Source organism: Ursus arctos, unplaced genomic scaffold (assembly GCF_023065955.2).
Source record: "Ursus arctos isolate Adak ecotype North America unplaced genomic scaffold, UrsArc2.0 scaffold_20, whole genome shotgun sequence".
Classification (NCBI taxonomy): domain Eukaryota; kingdom Metazoa; phylum Chordata; class Mammalia; order Carnivora; family Ursidae; genus Ursus; species Ursus arctos.
In genome coordinates this window covers 8,043,896-8,069,130 of record NW_026622875.1, presented here as the reverse complement: position 1 = coordinate 8,069,130, position 25,235 = coordinate 8,043,896, and the positions used below count along the sequence as shown (strand labels likewise).

The 25,235-nt window shown below is 40.7% G+C and overlaps 1 protein-coding gene across 5 annotated transcripts in view; it reads right to left on the bottom strand.

Annotated features, from left to right (window-relative positions):
* Window positions 1–25,235, bottom strand: part of VEPH1 (ventricular zone expressed PH domain containing 1) — a 223,822-nt gene that overhangs the window by 145,982 nt on the left and 52,605 nt on the right. For all 5 annotated transcript variants that reach the window (XM_057315872.1, XM_048216092.2, XM_057315874.1 and 2 more), the window contains 2 exons: window positions 18,180–18,346; window positions 5,182–5,391 (listed from right to left, as the gene is read on the bottom strand). In XM_057315872.1, coding sequence (XP_057171855.1) covers window positions 5,182–5,391; window positions 18,180–18,346 — 377 coding nt within the window. The remainder of the gene's footprint in view (window positions 1–5,181; window positions 5,392–18,179; window positions 18,347–25,235) is intronic.

The following is a 25,235-nucleotide window of genomic DNA, read 5'->3' as shown; positions in this document are numbered from 1 at the left end:
TTCCTCTGTCTCTTCATTTTGTCTAACTCTTTGCGTCTGCTTCTGTGTGTTAGGAAAGTCACCAAGGTCTCATATTCTTGGAAGTAGTGGCCTTATGAAGAAGAGGTTCTGTAGTGCACTGCACTGCACTGTCCCCTGTTCACCAGAATCTGGTGCTTGAGGTGCGTCACCTGTATGTGCCGTGTGTGCCTTACTGTTGTGCCTGTGCCACCTTTGCCTTCAGTCCAGTGATCTGCAATGGCTCTCTTTCCCTGTTGTTGGCAGCGTTTGGTCCCTGTGTGGTTATTGGGCCAGGCTGGGGTCGCCTTGGGCTTGGGTTGAGTCAGACCAAGCGTTTGTGGTGGCACCAAACTGCTAGGCACTTTGGGGATGGTTTCTTAGGAGCTGCTATTGTCTCCTAAGGTCTCCCATGCCGTCTTCTCATTGGACAAAGACAAAAGGACCTGTGCGTTTTTGCCAATGTGAGGACACATTTAATATAGTTGTGTTTCTTATTTGTGCATCTGCTTTAACCGAGCATCTTACATAAGTGGGGTGAATCCTGGTATGATGGAGACCATTTGTGTCCTTTACTTGATAGTGCCAAGAAAGGTGCACCTCGGGGACAATAATGCATCAGTTGCCCCAGAAGCATGTTTCTCTGGCCTATGGTCCTTCCTTTTTATTCTACATCCAGTAGATGAGTTTTTATGTCAGCATAAACCTGAAAATGGCTCTACTGCCTCCTATCGTGACACAAGCACCATACAGCTACTGAGTATGATTTTGTTTAAATTTGGGTGAAAAAAAAAAAAAGATCCCTGAGGTAATTTGGGAGATAAAGAGAATAAGGATCTATAGGGTTTTAGTTTTTGGTTTATATACACAACTCTCCTCTGCTATGTGCAGTGCAGATGGAAACACTGTGACACTGCTCTCAAGCTGCTGAAAGCAGTGTGCCCACCCACATGGGCCCTGATATGAAAGACAGGTACATCCAGTCTGGTTCCCTGTAGCCAGGCCTTGTAGTTCTCACACCTGGCCTCATGCAAACACAGAAGTTCAGGCATAAGTTGATTAATAACTCATGCAATTGATTCCAGGCTGGCTCTACTCCAAGGTTATCCCTGGTCTGATGACTGCATACTCTCAGGAGACTTGCTTTTTCCTCTTAAGGATCTAACAATTCGGTTTTCTGGAGGCCAGGCAACAAGGGAGGAATGGAACCCTAGGCTCCAATTAGTCACAGATTGTGCATTTTAATAGTTGGAGTGAGATTCTCAAAGTTGGATTGGCTTTTCTGGATTTCTAAAATCATGTAAATCCTAGCAATGCCATCATCTGATACTTGAAAACCCTGACTACATCCAAAAACCCTACTTTGGTGCAAAGAGAAAAATTTCTAAATGAAGTTAATTTTTAGACAGGACAGGATGAGAGAGGATGCTAGGGCCTGAGGTCAGTAGGGTCCCATGGCTGTCTTATCATTAACACCCTAACTATTTCCATGTCTCATATAGTTCCATGTCTCTTTGTCTCACCATAGACCAAGTTCTTCACACAGAAAATGGTGGGTTTTTTTCAGGGCAAAGTTCCTGCTGCTCCCTCTGTACTGCAATTCCCTCCTCCGTAGGTGTCCAGGACCCTAACTTCTGCCCTCCGGCCCACCTGGCAACGTACTTCAGTAACTTCATGTTTCCTTTTAGAATGAGGCTGGGTAGAAATACACGATAGATAGATAGATAGATAGATAGATAGATAGATAGATAGATAGATCGATCTTCCCTGCTGGTTTTGATCTTTGGGAAATGGTTCCAAAAGATATTTAGAAAGTTGAACAAGTTCACTCAAATGAACCCATCAAGAGCTGCTTAGACTACTACACTTATTCTTCGGACATCTGAACTTTATCATTCTTTAAAGCTAAAAGAAATTCACTCTTTCCTTCTTTCCTTCCTTCCTTCCTTCCTTCCTTCCTTCCTTCCTTCCTTCTTTCCTTCCTTCCTTCCTTCTAAAGATTTTATTTATTTATTTGACAGAGAGAGCAAGAGAGCACAACCAGGGGGAGTAGTAGAAGAAGAGGGAGAAGCAGGCTCCCTGCTGGAGCCCAATGCGGGACTCGATCCCAGGACTGTGGGATCATGACCTGAGCCAAAGGCAGATGCTTAACCATCTGAACCACCCAGGCACCCTAAAGAAAGACTTTCTAATGGTGATATTTTAGGTGTTAGAAAAAAATAAGAAGAGCATTATTTCTCAGGAAAGAAGCCTGACTGATGTTTATAGGTGATTTGGTCAGGCTGATCTTAAATGAAATAGAATAATGAAATCAAGACTATCAGAGCAGAAGGGAGGTAAACCTGTGCAAGGATGCTATTTTTGAGGAGAGAAAACAGACCCAGAGAAATGAAATGACTTAACAAGCTGCAACAGAGGCATTCTTTGCCTTCCATCATTACTTCTGCCCTTCTCTCTTGCTATGTAAGCAGCTGAATCCAGACTACATGTTCCAGCCTCCCTTGCAGCTAGGTATGGCCATACACAGCTTTGTTCTATGTAGCCAATGGGATATGAATAGTAGGTTGTGTTTCGACTATCTGAAGAGTTCTTTCCTTCCACCTTCCTGCTGGTTGAAATACTGACTTGATGGGTAGAGATAAGTAACCACCTTGGACTGTGAAACAGAACTTATGTGTTCTCTGGTGTGCTCAAGGATGGGTCTCTGGGTCTCTGAAACATGGATTTCTAGACTGATTGCTTTCTAGACTTCTTTATGTGTGAGAGAAATAAATGACTGTCCTTGTTTAAGCCACTATTGTGTTGAATTTTTGTATTACTCTCAACTCTACCTAACCTAAACTGCTGTATCAGTAGTCTGGAAAAGTTTTAATTGATTGACATGGCTTGATGGAGGAAGGCAGAAAGAGTGATGGACAAGACCCGATTCTAAGTCTAAGATAGAAAATGCTTTAAATACTTTACATAAGGGATCTCAAATACCGATCCACTAATAGCTGCATCAGAATTACCTGGCACAGGGTCCCACAAATCCAGATTCCGGGGTCCCTTTCCTGGAGATTCTGATTTAGTAGATTTTCTTTCTTTTTTTAAAATTTTTTATTATATTATGTTAGTCACCATACAGTACATCATTAGTTTTTGATGTAAAGTTCCATGATTCATTACTTGCGTATAACACCCAGTGCTCCATGCAATACGTGCCCTCCTTAATACCCATCACCGGTCTAGCCCATTTCCCCACCCCCTCCCCTCTGAAGCCCTCAGTTGGTTTCCCAGAGTCCATAGTCTCTCATGGTTCATTTAGTAGATTTTCTATGAGTCTCATACACTTACATTATTTAAAAAGCTCCTCATGTAATCCTAATATCCAGGTACATTTGGAAGGTATTTGATCTAGAATTGTTCTTTGCTGGGATGGTGAGTCAGAGCCACCAGAAAAAATTTTTCTCCCCCAAACACAGATGCCTTCATGGACACATGAGAATGCGAGATTGGGGGGAGGGGGAGGGACAAATATTTTGATATCCTGAATTCTGAAATAAGTGATTCCTCAGGCTCTTTGGATCCCCACTCCATTCTCTGCACCCACCCAGAGTCACACAAATGTCACCCTCACAGGCCACTCTCTGTCAGGTTAGCCTTAGTTCAGGTGAACCTACAGTGACATAATTGTATGTAGCTAGTGTGGTTTTTTTTCTTTTTTTTTTTAACAGATTACATTTTCTATGGGAAGTTTATTCACTTCCAGTGTGCATTACAACACATTAGTGAATCATAAGTGTATTTGTGATGAAAAAAAACTACCACTGAAGTGCAGGAAGAGTTTTAAAGATTCCAGGGCCTCACACAACAGAGGCTGGATTTTTGGTACCTACAAAAATCTGCAAGGTCATCAGATTCAGTCAAACAGCTGTCAGCTGAAGTTGTTCTAAAAGCACTCGGGCACACCAGCAGGTTCTCCCGGCAGCAAAGGTGACAGGCACTGCAAAGTGTTACCAGAAGGCGGATTGTGGCAGGCTTGAGACGTTCCCAACAGCAGTGGATAGAACGGGATTATGTTAAGCAGCATGTCCACACCAAAGTAATCCTTTTACAAGATCCCCCCCCCCCTCATGTTGACAGTTACAGGCTGCTAGGCAGCTCCGCTCTCCCACCTTCTTCTGGGAAGCTAGAGAAAGGCCCTCCACCGGAGGGAAGCCTCCCATTCACCAGACCATCTGCAAATCTAGCAGAAATAAAATAAAACAGAACCAAAGATCCATTCTAAGACAAACTTTGAAAAGAGTGCCAAGGATAACAAAGATCTAACTCCAGCTGGGTCACCTACTAACACCGTCTCAGTCTGGGTAAGTCACTCAACTTTTCTAGTTTTTAGAATCAAGGGGTTGAACTTGACAAACAGTGAACTCCCTTTTAAGAGTTGTACAATTTTATACTTATCTTATAGGAAACTGTATTATATGTTAAGTGGACAAAAGTAAAAGCTCCCTTCTATCAACTATGTATTTGCTTTTATTTTAAAAAGATAAAAATCCTAAATCCCAATGTAAAATCATCAGACAGATTATGCATGTATGCACACCCTTTAGAACCTGAATTTCTGGAAATGGTTTCTTGGTCGCCTAATCCCCACAAACTGATGGCATCCTGTTGTTCCTGCCAAAAGATTCTATTGTTCCAATATTTAGGCTAGGCCTTTTAAACATGCACAAACATTTATTTCACTCTTCCAAGTAACACCATCCAGAGGGCTCAAAAAATACTGAATCCAGGCGTTTATTGAGAGCATAGCTATGGGATCTTATTAATAGGTTCATCTGAGACCTAACTCTATGCTTCCTGATGGTTTCCTCAGTTGAGCAGAACTGCAAGCAGAAATGAAACGAAACACTTTCATTGGTTATCACTATCACAAAGTGGTCTTGAATCTGTCGTAGTGTTCCCACCATTTTAATCCTTCCCCTTCCTCAAGCGACACTCCAGCAATGAGACCCTTACTTCCTGAAACCTTCCACCTAGCCCTGCTATAATGAGCCCTTGATCCAAAGGCCACTGTCCAAGGTTTTAAAAGAGAAATGGGAACTCTCAGAAGTTCTGGGACAAAGTTGGAGGTCAGAGAGTCCCAATGGATGAAGCGCCAATGGGATTTAGGGAAACAGAGAGAAAAAAAGCTGAACTTACTTCATCCACGTGCCCCACAGCTCCATAGATTCTTGCCATTTGTCCGATGAGGTAGGGGAATCTCTCACCAATCTCTTTCAGCATTGGAAGAAAACTGCTCAAAGCCACAGGTTCATAGCCTGCTATCTCTATGAGGATGTTTAGGATGACATCATTATAGGCTGAGTCTTTCAAATGCCTGATTAGGAAAGGAATACACTTCTGAGCCACCTACAAAAAGAAAAGAGAGGAGAAGAGAAGAAAGAGAAACAAGGAGGAAAATTAATTAAATCAGAATCAATCTAATATATTTTGCATGAAATCTAAAGTCAACACATTCTGGGATTATTGCCTTTGTTGGAACTCAAGCATATCCCCTAAGTCTGGAATTTAAAATTTATAATAAAGTTTCAGAGGATTCAGTTTCTTTTCATCCGTGCTCTGCTATTGAAGAGTAAAGTTTATAAAAATGTTTAGATACTGCTATTCATAAATCAAGTTTTGATGTGTTACGTCCTCAGCAGGAATATTACATTTCCTCCAACCCACCATGAGAGCTATAATTTAAAGGGCAATATGATATAAGTATGTCAAAATTCTTGATGACTTTAATGAAAGCCTTCAAGTCAGAGAATGAAACATGAGAGACTATGGACTATGAGAAACAAACTGAGGGCTACAGAGGGGAGGGGGGTGGGGGAATGGGATAGGCCGGTGATGGGTAGAAAGGAGGGCACGTATTCCATGGTGCACTGGGTGTTATACACAACTAATGAATCATCGAGCCTTACATCGAAAACCGGGGATGTACTGTATGGTGACTAACATAATATAATAAAAAATCATTATAAAAAAAAAAAAGAAGTATGCCTTGAAAATATTTAATAATAAAAATAAGAAAGCAGGAAAGAGCTTGAACATTTTCTTCAATTTTCCATTTTGATCACAAAAATGTACTAAGATAAAAAAGAGTACCAAAGTAAAATAATTTCTACCATATTCCTTACACCCTAATGTTGCTTTCTTGACTTGGAATGCTTTTGTGAACATAAAGATGCAATAATTCATATTAAAGAAAATGTGACCTTTTGTGGAATAAAGTCACTATGTTAATACACAGACATGTTGCACGTTGACAATTTAATGAATTGTTTTGTCTGCTAAGATAAAATAATTAGGAAGGGTGACCCACGGAAAACTGAACAGTAAAGTAAAAACAATTTGCCCATCCACATTCCTACTATGCTGATTTCTTTTGTTCGATTTGGTTTGCTCTTTTGGTTTGTTACTTTTTTGGTAAGGTCGACTTGAAATGTCGCTTCCAGTAGTAAAACAGAATCTGATACTCAGCTCGACCTGCTAAATTTATAATCCACCCCCTGCCAAAAACCTACTTCTCCCACTTCCCTCTCTAGCCTCAAGTATCTCTTTTCTCCACAAATGGCACCATAATCCGCCGGCTACTCGAGCCAGAAACCTGGGAGTCACTCTTGACTGCTCTTCTCCCTTTGCAGCAGCCTCATCTGAGCAACCACCAAGCCCTTTTGATTCCGCCCCCAAGTACCCCGCAGATCTCTCTACTTCCCTTCGTTTTCACTCACTTCTCCACTCACTCATTCACAAATATTTATTGAATCCTCCCTATTTGCAAGGGAGTGTTCTAGGTGCCAGTGTTACAGCTGCTAATAAGTCTGACAGGTCCCTGCCTTTGTGGAACACTTCACTGTCTAGTAAAGGAGACATTCAGTGAAACCATTAATTACAAAGGAAATGCATCATCATAAATTCTAATAGGTGCCATACAGGGGAAATACAAGGTGCTGTGAGAGACTGTCCTGGGGCCCTAATTTAGGCTGGGGTTAAGGATGTACTCTCAGCAGGCACATCTAAGCAGAGACCACTGATCCCATCATCCTGAACTTGCGTTATTCCAACAGCTTTCTAACTATTCTCTCTGCCTTCAGTCTTGTTCATCCAATCCCTTTTCTGCTTTGTGGCCACTATGGTGACCCTTCTCCTGCTTAACATACTTCACTAATTTGCCATTGCTCTCCAAATAGAGGCTTAACATACCTCTTCTGAACTGACTCCTATCCATCTTTCTAGACTTATCTTACCTATTCTACCCTCCCCCCATCTAGACCCTGTCACATATCATACTTCAACCATGTTGATTTTTTTTTAAAATTTTTCTTGACCTGGTAAGTTTTCTCTTGCATCTAGTATTTTACTCACGTGATCCACTCTGCCTATAATTCTTATTGCCCCTATATTGCTGGACACTCCTCATTCTCGAGGCCTCGGATTAGCTGCTGTTTCCTTTAACAGCCTTTTTCCACTCCCTTCTCTTCCCACTCAGTCCAGTGTCCTGGCTGAAGCCCCTATCATACCCTAAATGGCTCCCAGCAAACCCTTCTGACGCTTTCTTCATATTGCTGGTCTAGATGTCTGTTCTGCGGGCTGGATTAAAAACTTTACAAGGTCAAGACTCAATTCTAATTTGTACTCTATTGTATACCCAAAGCCTAGCACAGAGCCTGGCCAGAAAAATGAGTCAATAAATATTTGAAGAACAATAAAGGAAGACAAGTCTAAGTAATTGTATAGGGTAGCATTTGAATAACCTCCACACGCCACCCCACAGTGCTGAATAGTTGTACAGAATGTTTAGACATACATATTGTCACATATCATATACAACATAACAGGGACATAAAAAAGACATTTTCAGATGACTAAAATTATCCTACATATAAATTTAAACTTGATATTCCTATCCAGTACTTGTGACGGAAGGGCCAGGGCTAGTTTCTGGTATGTGGCACGTATGAATAGACAGCTCCATAAATGCTGCCTGTGCATTTGGGAGCGGTTGTATGTCCTTCAGGAGAAACCACGAGAGTTCCCTGGCACATAAGGCAGACGTGTCAGCCAGCTGCTCTGGGTCAGGGCAGCACACCTAACCTGAGCCTTTTAGGAATGGAAAATGCTTACACACTTCCTGCCCCATTCTATAAAATTCCATTTCCTAGTCCTCACTCTTCATGTCCTATTCCTGGAACATGAAGGTCTCTGTGACATGTGCTTCCAGTCTTGCCAATTTATTTCAACTCCAGCCATACATCCCAAGCCATGCAAGAGAATACTGTATCCACTGTCCCATAAAGGAAAAGACAAAAGAAAAAACAAGCCAGCTGGCTGGCTAAAGGCTAATGCATATGCTTTGGCAGAGCTGAATCCATAGAAGCAAAGAGAAGAGAAGCCTTGAACAGTGTAAACAAAGTGATTTTGCCAATTAAAAAAACTTGATTATTTTGCGACTTCCTCATAGCCCAAAGCTTATTATGATGGTGATAGAAAGGACAGATATTTCTTGAAGTGTATCATGCACATGAAAGGCAAGTGGTGCTTTGGACTTTAGATAGATTATTCTTGGATAAGAAGGAATTTTATTTTCTAAACACAGGCTGCTCTCTTCCATGCTGCTTCATTGGGAGCTGCTTCATGTCTCAGAGAAATCCTTGCCATCACTGAGGGCAGAGTAGCCACTCAGGCGGCATCCATGGCTGGCAGAGACCAAGTGGACATGGCTTTTGTTCAGGCCATAAGCCTCACGGCACAGACCTCTGAAAGAACTTCCCAACTGGCCTCCTGGCCTCAAGTGTCTCTTCCTTCGATTCTGCTGTCACTGTCCTAAAACCCCATATAATCATGTCAAGACTTCAAAGATTTCTCATGGCCTACAGCTGGAATCCCAATGCCATGGCATTCACGGACGGGCATATCTGCTGCCTCTTCCACCATGAACTCTGACCCAGGGACATGCCACAGGTCACCCACAGTGGTTTGAGCACAGAGAGAACACTCATGCTTTCAAAGCCCATTTCAAGTAGTTCTACTTCTAGGAAGGCTTCCCCATAGCTCACTCTAACACACGCAGAACCAGGGGCTAGAGGACAAATAAAGGTCGCCACACCACATGCTCAAATACTCAGCAGCTACTCCTCTACCTGACGCAAATACCTTTATAACAATCTAGGAGGCCTGATTTGAATTTGGAATTTTTGGCCTGTGTAGAGGGAACAGAGAGAAATGACCCCCAGACTCCATTTCTTGCCCTTCTTTTCTCTTTCTACCCCTGGATTTGCCCAGCGAGGAGTCTCGTATGCATGTATGTGAATACCCCAGCCCACATATGCAAGCTCATCCGGGACACCCCGCAGGCCTGCGGGGTCGTACTGTCAGCATGGCCTGACCCTGGGAGAACAGATCTAGGGACCAGGCCTGTTGAAGCCCTGGAAGCAGGAAGGAGATACATAGGAGAAGAATTTCAAGGTCCCAGTTACCTGGTCTACATTTAGTAGGTGACGGAATGTGTGGCAACTGGGGGAACATGAGGATGGGCCAGACCAGGATCCTCTAAAGTAGCCCAGGGAAGGTACCTATCTCTGGCTTCTCCGTTTCTTCCAGAGCAGAATTAATCACTGCCTTTTTTGTGCCCCCAGAGCAGTCGGCTGCCAGCTTTAGCATCATGTCATTGACCTGCAGTTTTGTCGATACATCTCATCACCCCAGGCCACGGGGACCTTCAGGGTAGGGCTGTCTGAACACATAGGACCATGACTTAACTGGCAGCAAATAACACTTCAGTTCTCATGCACAGAATAAACGGTAGAGCTATTGTGTGTGTGCACATGTGTGTACGTGTGTGGTTATGTACCCCCTCTTAAATTAGTCCTCGGGTTCAGTTTTTACCTCTTATTAATTTAGCCAGCATTAACAATCTTTATTAATCTCCAAAACTCTGTAATAAATGTCACTCTTCATTTGCTAATTACTCCCACCATACTGACAAAATATATATTCTGAAAACCATGGTTCTGCTCCAAAGACCATTGTACAACAGTCTATATATTCCATCACTCCATCTCCTTAATGTTCTGCAAATGGCTTCTTATTTTAAATAAATACCAAAAGTGACCTCTGAGTCTTGTCAGCCAGATGATTCTGGGTCAGGTGCAGCAGAATTAGGTATGTGAATAGGAATGCTCTAAGCTGCTGAGAGAAGATCCAAGAAAATGACTCTCTCCTCTAGGGACCAGACCACAAAAGCAGTTCCTCTGGGTTTGGACATTAATCAACAGAGGGCTGACATTGCTATTTTCTGCCACTCATCTCTGTATGATTGGGGCTAGAGGCCCAAATCTTGGGGATAATAACAGACGGGCTCTTATGTGTTACTAAATTCTGTTTCTTTTGTTGGCTAGATTACAGCATGGCTTATGGCAGCCAAGAATACAGACTTAGCCCCAAAAGGCCGCTTGGAAAATTGACCACCCAGCCTTTTCCTATAAATGGACCCTGAGGATTCTCTGGAGGTTCCAGCCTGAATCACTAGCCAGGAATTACCTCCCTCCAGCTAGGAAGCATGGTTTCCTGAAAGAGGGATACCCAGAGGGCAGTGATGGGGACCCACTTGCCTGGCCAGCCACAACACCCCCGTCCCCGCTTCCTTTTTGCCCACTGTCTAATTAAGGGATGTGAGAGAGAGGAGGTGAATCCAGCATTCCTCTGGCTCACTGCCTGCACACCTCAGTAATCAAGTGTGAGTTCACAAAGAGCTGCAGGAGAAGCCATAGGAGGCAGGTGGAGGGCTTAACATGAAGGGGAGTGCTGATGGGGAACAAAGGTTCGAGTCATTCCCGTGCTGTAACTTCTTCCCCCATTAGGGCCCTGGCACAGGTAGGGTCCATTCGCATCACGGTGGCTGTTTCCTAAACCTTTGCTTCTTCATTCTGGGATACACATTCAGCACCCACAATACCTATGGGACTCTGCTTTCACTCTCTCCTCCTCATTCAGTCCTCCTCATTCCTACTTCTATCCAGCTCACCTTTCTGACTGTCACTGTCTACTGCGCCCTCTGGAACTCCCATCTGCTTCACAAGCCACAGCCTTACAGCCTCAATTTTTCAGGGTGTTGAGACCAAAAGATCTCAATGGTTGGAATTAGACTGGGTTGACGATGTAGCCCAGCCTTATTTGTATGACTTTAGGAAAGCTACGTAACCAGTGACAGCCCCAGATTTTCTGTAAGTGGCAGTCTTAGGGAGGGCAATGTGACTGTTATGACTGGTAGGAGACACAGACATTACCCATATGAAAATTAGAAGGCTGGCAGAGACCGAAGAGAGTGTGTAAAGCCACCTCACTGTCACTCCTTTGTACCACCACAGTTGTGAACCCTCCAAACTTGGACTTTTTTGTCTACCAAAGGAAAGGTTATTGTGGGGAATAAGTGAGACAATGTTGTAAAACACCCACACAGTGTCGGGAACTTGGCATTAATTCAACCACTATTAGTGCCCCTTATTTACCCTCCTGTGCTTCCTGTAACCAGCTGAGAACGTGACAGGAGTACCTTGGAGAGGTTCCAGACCACCACAATAACGTGAATGGCACGATAAAGAGATTCGAATGAATTCTTTGGTTTCCCAGGGCATATAAAAGTTATGTTTATACTTTACTATAGTCTATTAAATGTGCAATAGGATTATGTCTAAAAAAATGTATATACCTTAGTTAAAATACATTCTTATTAAAAAATGCTAACCATCATCTGAGCTTTCAATGAGTTGCAGTCTTTTTGCTGGCAGAGGGTCTTGTCTTCATGTCAATGGTACTGACCCATCAGGGTGATGGCTACTGAAAGCTGGGGTCCTGCGACAATTTCTTAAAATAAGACAGCAATGAAATTTGCCACATAGATTGACTCTTCCTTTCACACATGTTTTCTCTGTAGCATGCAATACTATTTGATAGCATTTTACCCAGAGTAGAACTGCTTTCAAAATTGGAGTCAATCCTCCCAAACCTTGTTGCTGCTTTATCAGGTAAGTTTATATAAAATTCTAAATCCTTCGTTGTCATTTCACAATCTTCACAGTGTCTTCACCAGGAGTAGATTCTCTTTCAAGAAACCACTTGCTTTGCTCCTCCAAAAGAAGCAAGTCTTCATATCCTAAAGTTTTATCATGAAGTTGTATTAATTCAGTCCCATCTTCAGGTTCCACTTTCAATTCTAGTTCTCATGCTATTTCTGCCATATCCGCAGTTACTTCTTCCGGTGAAGTTGTGAACCCCTCAAAGTCATCCACAAAGGTTGGACTCAATTTCTTCCAAACTCCTGTTCATGTTGATATTTTGACCTCTTCCCATGAATCATGAATGCTCTTACTGATGTCTACAATGGTAACTCTTTTCCAGAAGGCTTTCAGTTTACTTTGCCCAGATCCATCAGAGGAATCACTATCTATGGCAGCTAAAGTCTAATGAAATGTATTTCTTAAGAAATTCTTCAAAGTTCAAATCACTCATTGATTCATAGGCTGCAGAATGGATGTTGTGTTAGCAGGCATGAAAACATTAATTTTGTTGTATATCTCCATCAGAGCTCTTGGGTGACCAGGTAGATTGTCAATGAGCAGTCATATTTTGAAAGGAATCTCTCTTTCTCTCTCTCTCCCATTCTCTCTCTCTTTTTCTGAGCTGAAAGTCTCAAGAGTGGGCTTAAAATATTTAGTAAGCCATGTTGTAAACAGATGTGCTGTCAACCAGGCTTTGTTGTTCCATTTCCAGAGCACAAGCAGAGTGCATTTAGCAGAATTCTTAAGGGCTCTAGAATTTTCAAAATGGTCAGTGAGCATTGGCTTTAAAGTCACCAGCTGCATCAACCCCTAACAAAAGAGAAGCCTGTCCTGTGAAGTTTTAAAGGCAAGCATTGATTTCTTCTCTCTAGCAATGAAATTCCTAGATGGCATCTTTTTCTAAGAGAAGGCTGTTTTATTAATGCTGAAAATCTGTTGTTTGGTGTAGACACTTTCATGAAATTTCTTAGCTCGATCTTCTGCATAACTTGCTACAGCTTCAACATGAAACTTTTCTTCTGCAGCTTCCTCACCTCTCTCAGTTTTTGAAGAACTGAAGAGAGCTAGGGCCTTGGTCTGGATTAGGCTTTGGCTTAAGAAAATGTCACGGCTGGTTTGATCTTTTATCCAGACCACTTAGACTTTCTCCACAACAGCAATAAGGCTGTTTTGCTTTCTTATCACTCTTGTGTTCATTGGAACAGCACTTTTAATTTTCTTCAAGAACTTTTTCTTTATGTTTACAACTTAGCTAAGAGGCCAATATTTGGCACAAGAGGCCTAGCTTTTGACCTGTCTCAGCTTTTGACATGCCTTCCTCACTAAGCTTAATCATGTCTGGTTTTTGATTTAAAGTGAGAGAGCTGCTACTCCTCCTTTCACCTGAACACTTAGAGACTTTTCTAGGGTTCTTAGGTGGCCTAATCTCAATTGTGTTGTATCTTAGGGAATAGGGGGGCCCTGGGAGAGGGAGATAGATGGGGAATGGAGGGTCGATGGGGCAGTGAAAACACACACATTTATCTGTTAAGCTTGTATCTTATATGGGTGCAGTTTGGGGTACCCCAAAACAATTACAATAGTATCATTAAAGATCACTGATCACAGATCACCATAACAAATATAATAATAATGAAAATGTTTGAGTTATTGCAAGAATTATGAAAATATGACACAGAGACACAAAGTAAGCAAGTGCTATTGAAAAAATAGTGCCCATAGCCTTGCTTGGTGCAGGGTGGCCACAAACCTTTAATTTGTAAAAAATACAGTATCTGCAAAGTGCAATGAAGTGAAGCATAATAAAACAAGGTATGTGTGGTTACTGGTTATTTACCCAGGACAAGGACAGAGAAGAGGGATGGGGGTCAGAGTCCTGAACCTGTGTGATGGGGACAAGTTAACCTCCTGTGTGATGGGGGCAAGTTAACCTCCCAGAACATCCATTTTGAGTAGTGTAAAACAGAGAAAAGAATAACACATTGCAGAGTTATTGGTAAGAGTAAACTAAATTGGTAGGATTAGATGCTAAAAAAAAGACGTCCTTTATGAATGCAAAGTCCTCCGCAAATGGAGGCACTAATACTAACTTATCTGTGTTAAGAAATATTCATGAAGTGGGACCCCTGTGTACCAGATATTACGCAAGGCATCAGGGACACAGCAGTGAACCAGGTGGTCTTCATGTCTCCAGCATTTGCATCACAGCCAAGGTGGCCCAGAGAGAAAGAGAGACCAGTAGAGACAGATTCATTACAATGTGAAATTTGCTAGGGCAGAGATGGTGGAAAGGAAGGAGTCAGAGAAGATTCCTGGCAAGAAACTGACGTCAAAGTAATTGTCTAAGGAGCAGGAATAGTTAGCCCAGAAAGAGTAGTAGTGGTGAGGGAAGAAACATTGCACATATGTAAAAACTCGGTGCACCAAGAGAAGAGTGTCCATCTATGGGTGTTCAGGACCATATAATTGTTCAAGGTGTTGGAGTTAAAGAGACCCTATGAGAACAGACAGCAGTCAGGGGCCCAATTATAAATGTCCTCTCCTGAGTCTCTGGGCAGCCACAGAGGGGCTATAACCAGGTGTCTGATGGGATCTCTTTGAATGTCATACACGGTGCCACCCTCACTCTTGGACCCCATCTTTTTAGGTGGGGAGACCCCAAGTCTTTTCCCTCCCCCTTCCTACAAGTGAGCCTCCTGCTGGTCTCATTTACCCTTATTCCAGCCTTTAGCCCATGGGAAATAAATTGAATTAAGTTACTCTCCCTAGATCCCCCTTGAAATTTTATTGAACCTCCCTTTCCAAAAACTATGTTTTGCTCTTGCTTGCGGGCTGCAGATAAAATGGCATGCCAGCTGCCTCCTTTATGAAACCAAGTTTGGCCGTTTGGTCGCCCCTCCTTATTCTCCATATCATCTGGTCCCCAGGCTCTATCCATGGTAGGCAGAATAATGACTCCCCAAAGATGTATATACATCCTAATCCCCAGAACCCATCATGACGTTGCCTTGAGTGGCAAAAGGGACTTTGCAGGTTAAGTTAAAGGTCTTGAGATGGAGAGATAATCCTGGATTATCTAGGTGGCACTAAGGTGATTACACAGGCCCTTAGAAGAGAGGGGGAGGAGGCTCAGAGTTAGAGAAGGAGATGTGATGAGAAAAGCAGAGGTGAGAGGGAGGCAGAACAGGAACTGAACAGTGCAGGCAGCCTTCAGAAGCTGGAAAAGGGCAAGGAAACAGATTTCTCCCTTAGCACCTCTGGAAGGAATGCAGCCCTGCTGACCCATTTTGCACTTCTGATCTCAAGAACTGGAGGATAAAAAATTTGTGCTGTCATAAACCAAGTTTGTGGTCATATGTTTCAGCAGGGATGGGAAACAAATACCCCACCCCTTCTGTGCCCTTCACTCCGAGTCTCCGCTTAGGTGATCCAGTGATCCCTCAACTCTACTCCTTGCCCCAAGTCTACTACAGTTTTGCTCCAACTTTCTGTCCTTAATTTTTCCCCAGACTGATTCTTCTGCTTAGGCTCTGGTGTTCATTCTCTAACTTCCTCTAGCACCTGATTCTAGCTAGTACTTTGTTCCACACCTTCAATCTCTTCATTGTTACTGGATTTTATTTTAGTTCTCCTTATTTCCTCTAAACTTCTACACTCGTGTGGTCAGTTCCTAACCGTCCCTCCGCACACAGTCCATAATAGATGACCACCACTCCTCGCCCCACCCACACAAGCAGTGCCCTGGGGAGTCCCCGGTTGCCAAATCTAAGTTTGGTTCCCCTCTCCAGGCCCCTTTACTTTTCTAGATCTTGATCCTGTTGAGCCACCCTACACCCTTTGAAGGCCGCAAGATCCTTTCCCTGGTTCTCCATGATCTCCAATCTCTTTGGTCTCTTCTGGTCATTTATTTATTTCTAAATTCAACACCCTTTTATTGAAATCCTACTGTGTGTGCAGCACTATGCTAGGGAGTGCATGTAAATATGCAGACATAGGTCCTATGTCCCTCAAGGAGTTTAGAGTGCACTGGGAAAGACAGTCATGCAAAAATAATGACAATATATTGCTCTAAGGGCAAAAGCAAAAATGCACACCAGGTAACATAGATGATGTCCCCAGTCCTCTGCCCAACCTCCCACCTAGCTACTCAAAGTGTGGTGTGAAGCAGTGGGAAAAGCATCACCTGAGAACTTGGAAAAAGGCAGGATCCAGGGCGCCTTCCCAAACCTACTGAATTGAAATCTCTAGGGGTAGGGCCCAAGCCTGCACTCCACTGTCCAGGACTCCCAGCCCTGTCTCCACCTCCTCAAGGCCCTTTGCCTCTCTGCTCTACCTGGACCAAAACCTACCATTCTTCAACACCTAGCCCCGATGCCACTCCCTTCGTGAATCTTCATGTCACCTATTTCTCCCTAAGGCAGATTCATTGCCCCTCCTGTTCATATCATCTGCAGAACATTTATCACCCTGTTTTATTCTGTTTGCTTTTGTGAATGTTTACTGAGTGCCATCAGATACTATGCCAAAGTCTGGGATACAGAAGAAAAGAAGAAATCATTCCTTACCACCAGGCACTTGCAGCCTATTGTGATTAATTATGCATATGACCATTCTTGCCTGCTTTTCTTTGAACGATTTGAATGTTGACTTCAAATGTTCCAATATTCACCTTAATGTTCACTGATTTTTTTAAATGGAAGGTATTGACATTATCAGGAAATGAAACAGTTGCAACCATAATTGATAAAACCTTCAGTTGACTTAATCTTCACTTGTGCACATGGTTGGGTACCTTTCATAATCCATTTCTACTTTCCCCTTCCTGGCAGTCTGGTGTCTCTCTGAGTATCCTTGAGGGTCAGCAGAAGCACCAGGGATACAGTGTGTGTCCTAAACAGAGAATATCAGGACTTTTGTTTGGATGTTGGTGGTCAGGGGGGAGGTAGAAGAAGCATGGTGCCTAGAGAGCCCCTTGGACCTGTGTGGAACCCACAAGGAGAAGCCTGCTGAAAATGGAAGGCAAAACCAGAAATCAAATCTGAGAAATAGAGAATAGGAAAACTGTTCTGTTTGTATTATTTGAATTCCTGGATCGACCATCTCATCGGAAGGTATTCTTCCCCATCCCGTTAGCTAATAAATTCCTTTTATTATTTAAACCAGCATGGGTTGGGTGTTCTGTGACTGATAATCACAATCTTCCTAATTATTACAATCTTTTCTTTGATTCCAAAAACCCAGCAACTAACTTGCTATCTAGAAAATGAGCCTTTGCTCTCACTCCAGGCTAATTTCCCCACGTGCAGGTCATTTCCTCCACCCTCTCTGAGAAACCACAGATTCCTGGGACTTCATGGCCACACTCAACTTCAATTCAAGCTTTTCTGCCATTGTGACAGGTTTTACCTCTGTTCTGTTTTTAGTACCGTGCCTGTTATGGTTAATTTATGTGTCAACTTCATCGGGTCATCGAGTGCACACACGTTTGCTTGAATATTATTCTGAGTGTGTTTGTGAGAGTGTTTCCAGATGAGACTGGCATTTAAATCGCTAGAATGAGTAAGGCAGATTGCCCTCCCCAATGTGGGTGGGCCTCCTCGGAAATGCTGAGGGCCTGATTATGAGTGGTTGAGCTAGGACACTGGTCTTCTCCTGCCCTTGGACTGTGGCTTTACACCATCAGCCATCTGGTTCTGAAGCTTTCAGACTTGGACCAATGCTCACACCATTGATTCTCCCGCTCCTCAGGCCTTTGGATGCAGATTGGAACTACGCCACTCGTTCTCTTGGGTCCTCAGCTTACAAATGGCGTACTGCCGCACTCCTTAGTCTCATAGTCATGTAAGCCAACTCCAATTGCTCACGATATATGTATCCTATTGGTTCTCTTTCTCTGGGGAACCATAACACAGTACCCAACCTCTGCCGTCACACCCTCACTTTCACCGTTCTAGAACAAGTGAATGAGTGCTTTCATTTAAAGATGGGTGTGTTTGGGCGCATGAGGGAGGAGACCTGCAGCACACACCTTGTTCTCATACCCAGAAACATGCCTGGTTGTGTGGACCATAGTATATGTGATATACTTTTTACCTCTGGTTGCTTTCTCTTCGCAGCTACATGCAAAAGCCGGAGAAGATGGTACTGTTCTGGTTGTTCCAGCTGAGACATCAAGGCCAGGAGTTCTGTCAGGTGTCTGTTGATTGGCTGAGGCTGCTTTTCATACACAGCGGGCAACACCCTCAATAACATGGCATTACCTGTTGAGGGAAAAATACCGGGAATGGTGAGTATTAGCTCACAAGCTGTACAGACACACTTATTGTCAGTGCAATCACCTTTGCACTTACTAATTACATAGTGTGGAGTGATGGCCAAGTCTTCTGCTAAAGAGAACACAGCATCTTATTCTGAAAAATCACTAACGCATGACTTAAACAGATTCCATAAAAGGGAATGTTTTATTTACATATTATCTAATGAAAAAGTTTTCCTGAGTAATGCACTGTGGGGAAAGAGGAAAATTTGACAGTAACCAGACCACACCCTGAAGAAGGAAACAGTTCTGATAAAGAATTCCTGACGAGAAACAACATTTGGATCCTGTTTAAATGAAAACTAAGCAGTGCCATAAGCATGAAACTGAACCAAAAAAAAAAAAAAAACACACAAAACCAAAAAACAAAAAAACACAGAGGAATGTATTCACGTTCCTGAGAGATATGGAGGCGTGATTTAGACAACTGACATATGGAAATGCTGCCTTAGTTTTATGAATAGTTAGAAAAGTAGCAATGCAAATTTAAATCCCCAATTTCTCTACTATTTCAAGGGAAGTTTAGACTCAGCTTGTTTGTCACACATGATTTGCCTCAAAGACATGTATGGACAACTGGATTTAAAATGGCAAAATCTCAAGAAAAGATATTGCATAAGCTACAGGGACTTATCTGCAAACAACATATGGGAAACATCTGCTTAACACTTTATGGTACGGATTTTTTCTCAAAATCCTCTCAAGTACTTCAATGTCTCAGGAAAACTGGTTTCTAGGGATTTCTTGAACAAAAAAATTTTTTGTCTATTTACTTTAAATTTTGCTTTGTATATAGAAGAAAGACACAGAAGGACTCAAATAAGCCGCAGTTATTACACATATGTAGACCTTTCTCAAACAGAAGAGACCTGTCCACGTATAAAGGACAGTTAGATATGAGAATAGGACAAAAGGCTATCGTTTCAGAATATCAGTGACTAAAAATAATAGAAGCGTGATTCTGGATCAGACTGAATGTATACAGGTGATAATAAATAATGAGAATTGCTTTTCCCACATGCGGTTCATAGAATTACTCTCCAGCAGATTTCGGTCATATGCCCACTGAGTGCAAAGTATTAGAAATATTCAGGGTTTTCTTTTTAAAAAATGCCATGCCCATCACAACACATTGCTTTATTTATTTATTTATTTATTTATTTATTTGTTTGTTTGTTTGTTTTCTGTCTCTTTTAACCAAGAGCTACTCCTTAAAAGATCAGGAATTTTAAATGTAATGCCCAATCTGTACAGGGTACAATAGATCCCAGAACTTAATTATGTACTGATCAACCTCTAAAAAAATTTCATGATAAATCTCACTCTCTTTGGAATTGAAGACAGGAAATTGGTGTAAGGCTTTTGGTACAACGCTCTTTAAACACCCTGAGAGTCTTGAAGGGAAAAACTCCAGATTAGTCATTTCCAGCTGACTTGAATTTCGATCAAATGATGCAAAAATAAATGCGTAAAATTTTTTTCTAAGTTAGAAACTGATGAAGACACTTTGATGTAGAAACCCTATAAATTCAAGAAAGAAAAGAGAAATCCTGTAAATTCCATTTTTAAACTAATATTCATTTAAATTATGGAATATTTGAAGCCATTAGACAAATGAGGCAATAATATAAAGAATAAGGTTGTGCCCACCAGCCAGCTTTGTCAAAACAACCTTATGCCAAAATCGCTTCCTATCCCACTCATTTCCTTTTCTTCCCAAGGGCAACCACCATCCTAAAGTTGGTATTTATCATCTTCATGAATGTTTTTCCGTTTTAGTTGCATGTGTCTATACCAACAAACATTTTACAGTGTTGTTTTGCATGCTTTAAAATTTTATATCAATAGTATTCATACTGTACAAATCTCTTTGCAACTTTTAATTTTTTTTATATTTAACATTGTTTTGAAGTTTTAGCTCCAAGAAGCTCTCCTTCACTTATTCTCACAGTTGTATGGCATTACATTGTATAAATAGGCAACAATTCATTCATATACTCTATGGTTGAAAGACATTACTATGACGATGATGATGTTTTTTACCAATAGTGCTGCAATTTTTATACCTATTTCTTTGTTCATAAATGGAAGATCTTCCCTAGGGTACTGCCTCTGGGCTTAATGTGCTTAGAAATCTTGGCTATCTTGTTAAACCATAGATATTGATTTAGCAGGTTCGGGGTTTGGGCTTGAGAATCTCCATTTCTAACAAGCTCTCAGGTGATGCTGATGGTCCCTGGACCACATAATTAAGTAGCAAAGCAGTGGTTATGTCCCTGGGAGTTAAGTTTCTAGATCTTCCAAAATTTCCTTGCAGTGTGATGGCATTAGTTTTCTATAGCTGCCATAAGAAATTACCAAAAACTTAGTGGCCCCAAATAACACAATTTCTTATTGTAGATTTCTATAGTTCAGAAGTCCACTGTGAGTCTCACCGGGCTAAAATCCAGGCTTTTGAAGGGCTGAGTTCCTTCTTGGAGGTTGTAGAAGGGAATTGGTTTCCTTGACTTTTCTAGTTTCTAGAGACCACCAGCATTCCTTGGAGTTCCCTTCCTCCATCTTCAAAGTCAGCAACAGAGCGAGAACCTCTCTGACTCTGCTGCCATCATCATATCTCTTCCTCTGATTCTCCCTTCTGCCTCTCTCTTCCACTTTTAAGAACCCTTGTGATTACACTGGGCCCATGTGTATCATCTAGGATTATCTCCATATTTTATGTAGCAACCTTAATTGCATTTTCGATGCAGTGAAACATAACATGCCCACAGGTTGTGGGGATGAAGACGTGAACATTTGGGGAACATTATTCTGCCTACCGTCGTGACTATAATGATCTACACACCCACCAGCAGCATGACTGTTTGCTCCATAGCTTTGCCAACATTTGGTCTTTTTTTTTTTTATTATTATGTTCAGTTAGTCACTGTATAGTATAGCAGTACATCATTAGTTTTTGACTCATTAGTTATGTATAACACCCAGTGCACATCACAACACGTGCCCTCCTTAATACCCATCACCCTGTTATACCTTCCACCCCACTCCCCTCACCTCTGAAACCCTCAGTTTGTTTCTCAGGCTCCATAGTCTCTCATGGTTCATCTCCCTCTCTGATTTCCCCCCCTTCAGATTTTCCTCCCTTCCCCTATGGACCTCTGTGCTATTGCTTATGTTCCACATATGAGTGAAACCATATAATAATTGTCTTTCGCTGCTGGACTTACTTTACTTAGCATAATCTCCTCCAGTCCCATCCCTGTCGGTGCAAATGTTGGATATTCATCCTTTCTGATGGCTGAATAATATTCCATTGTATATATGGACCACACCTTCCTTATCCATTCGTCTGTTGAAGGGCATTTCAGCTCCTTCCACAGTTAGGCTATTGTGGACATTGCTGCTATGAACATTGGGGTACATGTGCCCCTTCTTTTCAATACATCTGTATCTTTGGGGTAAATACCTAGTAGTGCAATTGCTGGGTTGTAGGGTAGCTCTATTTTTAACATCTTGAGGAGCCTCCATACTGTTTTCCAGAGTGGCTGTACCAGCTTGCATTCCCACTAACAGTGTAAGAGTGTTCCCCTTTCTCCACAACTAATCTTTGACAAATTAGGAAAAAATATCCAATGGAAAAAAGACAGTCTCTTCAATAAATAGTGCTGGGAAAATTGGACAGCTACATATAGAAGAATGAAACTGGACCATTCCCTTACACCATACACAAAGATAAACTCAAAACGGATGAAAGATCTAAATGTGAGACAAGAATCCATCAAAACCCTAGAGGAGAACATAGGCAGTAACCTCTTCAACATTGGCCACAGTAACTTCTTTCAAGACATGTCTCCAAAGGCAAGGGAAACAAAAGCAAAAATGAACTTTTGGGACTTCATCAAGATAAAAACTTCTGCACAGCAAAGGAAATAGTCAACAAAAGAAAAAGGGAACCCATGGAATGGGAGAAGATATTTGGAAATGACACTACAGATAAAGGGCTTGTATCCAAGATCTATAAAGAACTTCTCAAACTCAACACTCAAAAAACAAATAATCCAGTCAAAAAATGGGCAGAAGATATGAACAGACACTTCTCCAAAGAAGACATACAAATGGCAAACAGACACATGAAAAAAAATGTTCAACATTGTTAGCCATAAGGGAAATACAAATCAAAACCACAATGAGGTACCACCTTACACCAATTAGAATGGCAAAAATTAACAAAACAGGAAACAACATTTGGTCTTGACAGACATTGGTTTTTGCCCGTCTGATGGAGTGTGAGATGGTTATCTCATTTTTTTGTTGTTGTTTTCATCTGCATTTCCTTAATTGCTTGGCAACTAAACACCCTTTTAATATGCTTCCAGGTCATTTCCCCTCCCACGATTTGACCATTCTTATCCTTTGCCTATTTTCAATTGGGATGTTTGTGTTTTCTTCTTGATTTGTGGAAGCTATTTATTCCAGACACTAGTTTTTTTTTTATCACTTATAAAGTTGCAATGTCAATGTAGTTGATTTTTAAAATTTTTTTATAGTTTATAATTTTTTGTTATTCAGTTATCTTTCTATGCTAGGTTTATAAAAATTTTCTCCTAAAAGCATTATGGTTTTGTGTTTCATATTTGTCTTTAATCCATCTGGGATTTACTTTTGTACACGAGGAACGGATTTTTTTGTGTGTATATAAACAATTGTCCTAGTATTTATCAAGTTGTCAGTTGCTTCCCTTCTGATTTTTTAATACCATTTTCATGTATAAGATTTCTCATTTGTCTGGGTCTGTTTCTTGATATTTATCATACCTTTACCAATTATACATTTTGTTAATTACAATAACTTTATAATAAATCATTATATCTCATGGGACAAATTATCTTCTACTTCAAATTCCTCTTGGTTCCTTCATATAAATTTTACCATTAGTTTGTCTGCTACCTTGAAAAACTAGGTTATTTTTTCCCCCATACTGAATGTACAGACGAATTTGGGATAATTGACATCTTTGTGAAATTGAGTCTTCCCATTCAAAACATATGTCCTTCCATCTATGCAGGGTTTTAAAAATGTTTTTCAATGAAGTTTTGTGATATTAGCTCTGTCTTATACATCTCTTAATTAAATTGATTCCTAGGTATCTCATTTTCATTGTTGCTATTGTAAATGGAAACTTTTTTTAAAAAGTCTTATCAATTGTCTGCTAGTATTAAGATAGCAACTGATTTTTATGTTGATCTTTCAGACAGCAAAACTTGCTCAATTCTCTTATTAACAATCTGTCTTCAGAGTCTCTTAGATTTTCTGTATATAGGTCATCAACTCATAATAATTGAGACAGTTTTGTTTCTTTTTTTCTGTTCTTATATCTTATGCTTCTTTTTTTTTTTGTCCTACTTTACTGGCTAGAACCTCCAATACTTCAATGAATAGAACCAGCGTCCAAGGTATCCTTTTGTTTTTCTATTTTTAAGAAGTATGTTTCTAAAGACTCATCATTAAGTATGTATATGTTTCTATCAATTTTGGTACTTCTGTTTTATCAGTTTAAGTTTCTGTTTCCTAGTTTGGACATAAATAAGTGTTCAATTTTATTAAATGATTTTCAGCATCTATTGACATGATTATATGATTTCTCCTTTAAACTGTTAATGTAATAAATTAATAGATAGTTCTAATGTTTAACCAATCTTGCAGTATTGGAATAAACTTGGTTATAATATATTTTTATGCATATATTGCTGAGTTTGTTTGCCTAATATTTTATTTAGAGCTTTTGCATGTATGTTCTTGAATGAGGCTGGCCTCCTTTTGTTGTACTGTCCTTGTCTCTTTTTAGTATCATAGTTACTACACATATAGAAAGTATTTAGCACATTCCTGCACACTTTATTCTCAGAAGCAGTTTGTATAATGTGAGGATTGTATATTCCTTGAATGTTTGGTAGAGCCTGCTTATCAAAGTTTCGGGACAGTGCTCTGTATATTTCATTATTTCTAACTTTATGAAGTTTAAGTTTCTGTATCCTTTAGCAGGTTTTTTGGAATTTGAGTGGTCATTTATGACAGGAGTGGACTTAGTTATGAGAGAGGTATATTAAAATCTCCCTCCATGATTATGGATTTGTCAGTTTCCTCTTATAATTCCGTCAGTCTTTAGCAGATATTTTTGAAACTATGTTACTAAATAATTCTAATAAAGTGTTTATCCTACTTTATTCTCTTTTCTCTTAAAGTTATTCCAATTGTAGAAATATAGCTATCCTAGCTTTTGTGAATTACACTTGTTTGGTATATTCTCCCCCTGCTCTTTTCAAGTTTTTTACTTTGAACATTTCTAGATTCTTATGTTTTATGTGTGGCTTTTGTAGGTGTCCAATAGCTGGGGATTTTAAAAATATTCCTACTTGACATCTTGTGTCTCTTAACTGGAAAGTTTGTTTTATTAATATTTATGATGATTATTGGTATACTTGGATTTATTTTTACTACATTGTGTTATGTTTTTTATTCATCTTGCTTTTGTCTATGTTCTTCCCCCCCCTTCTTTATTGCTTTCAATTGAACAAGGTTTGTTTGCTTGTTTGTTTAATTGTGTTTCTTCCATTTGACCATTCTATTTCTTTTTGGTTTTCATGGCTGTCTTTGAAAAGATAAACATTCTGGAACTAACAAAGCAAAATTAATTTCTCTATCATCTTCCTGAACAATGAAAGGACTTGAGAATACTTTACTGAACTTAAAGAGTACATTCTGGACGATTTTCTCAGATCCTTCTTCCAGTTCTTTAATATTCTCTTCAGCTTTGCCTATTTGCCATTTAACCCATT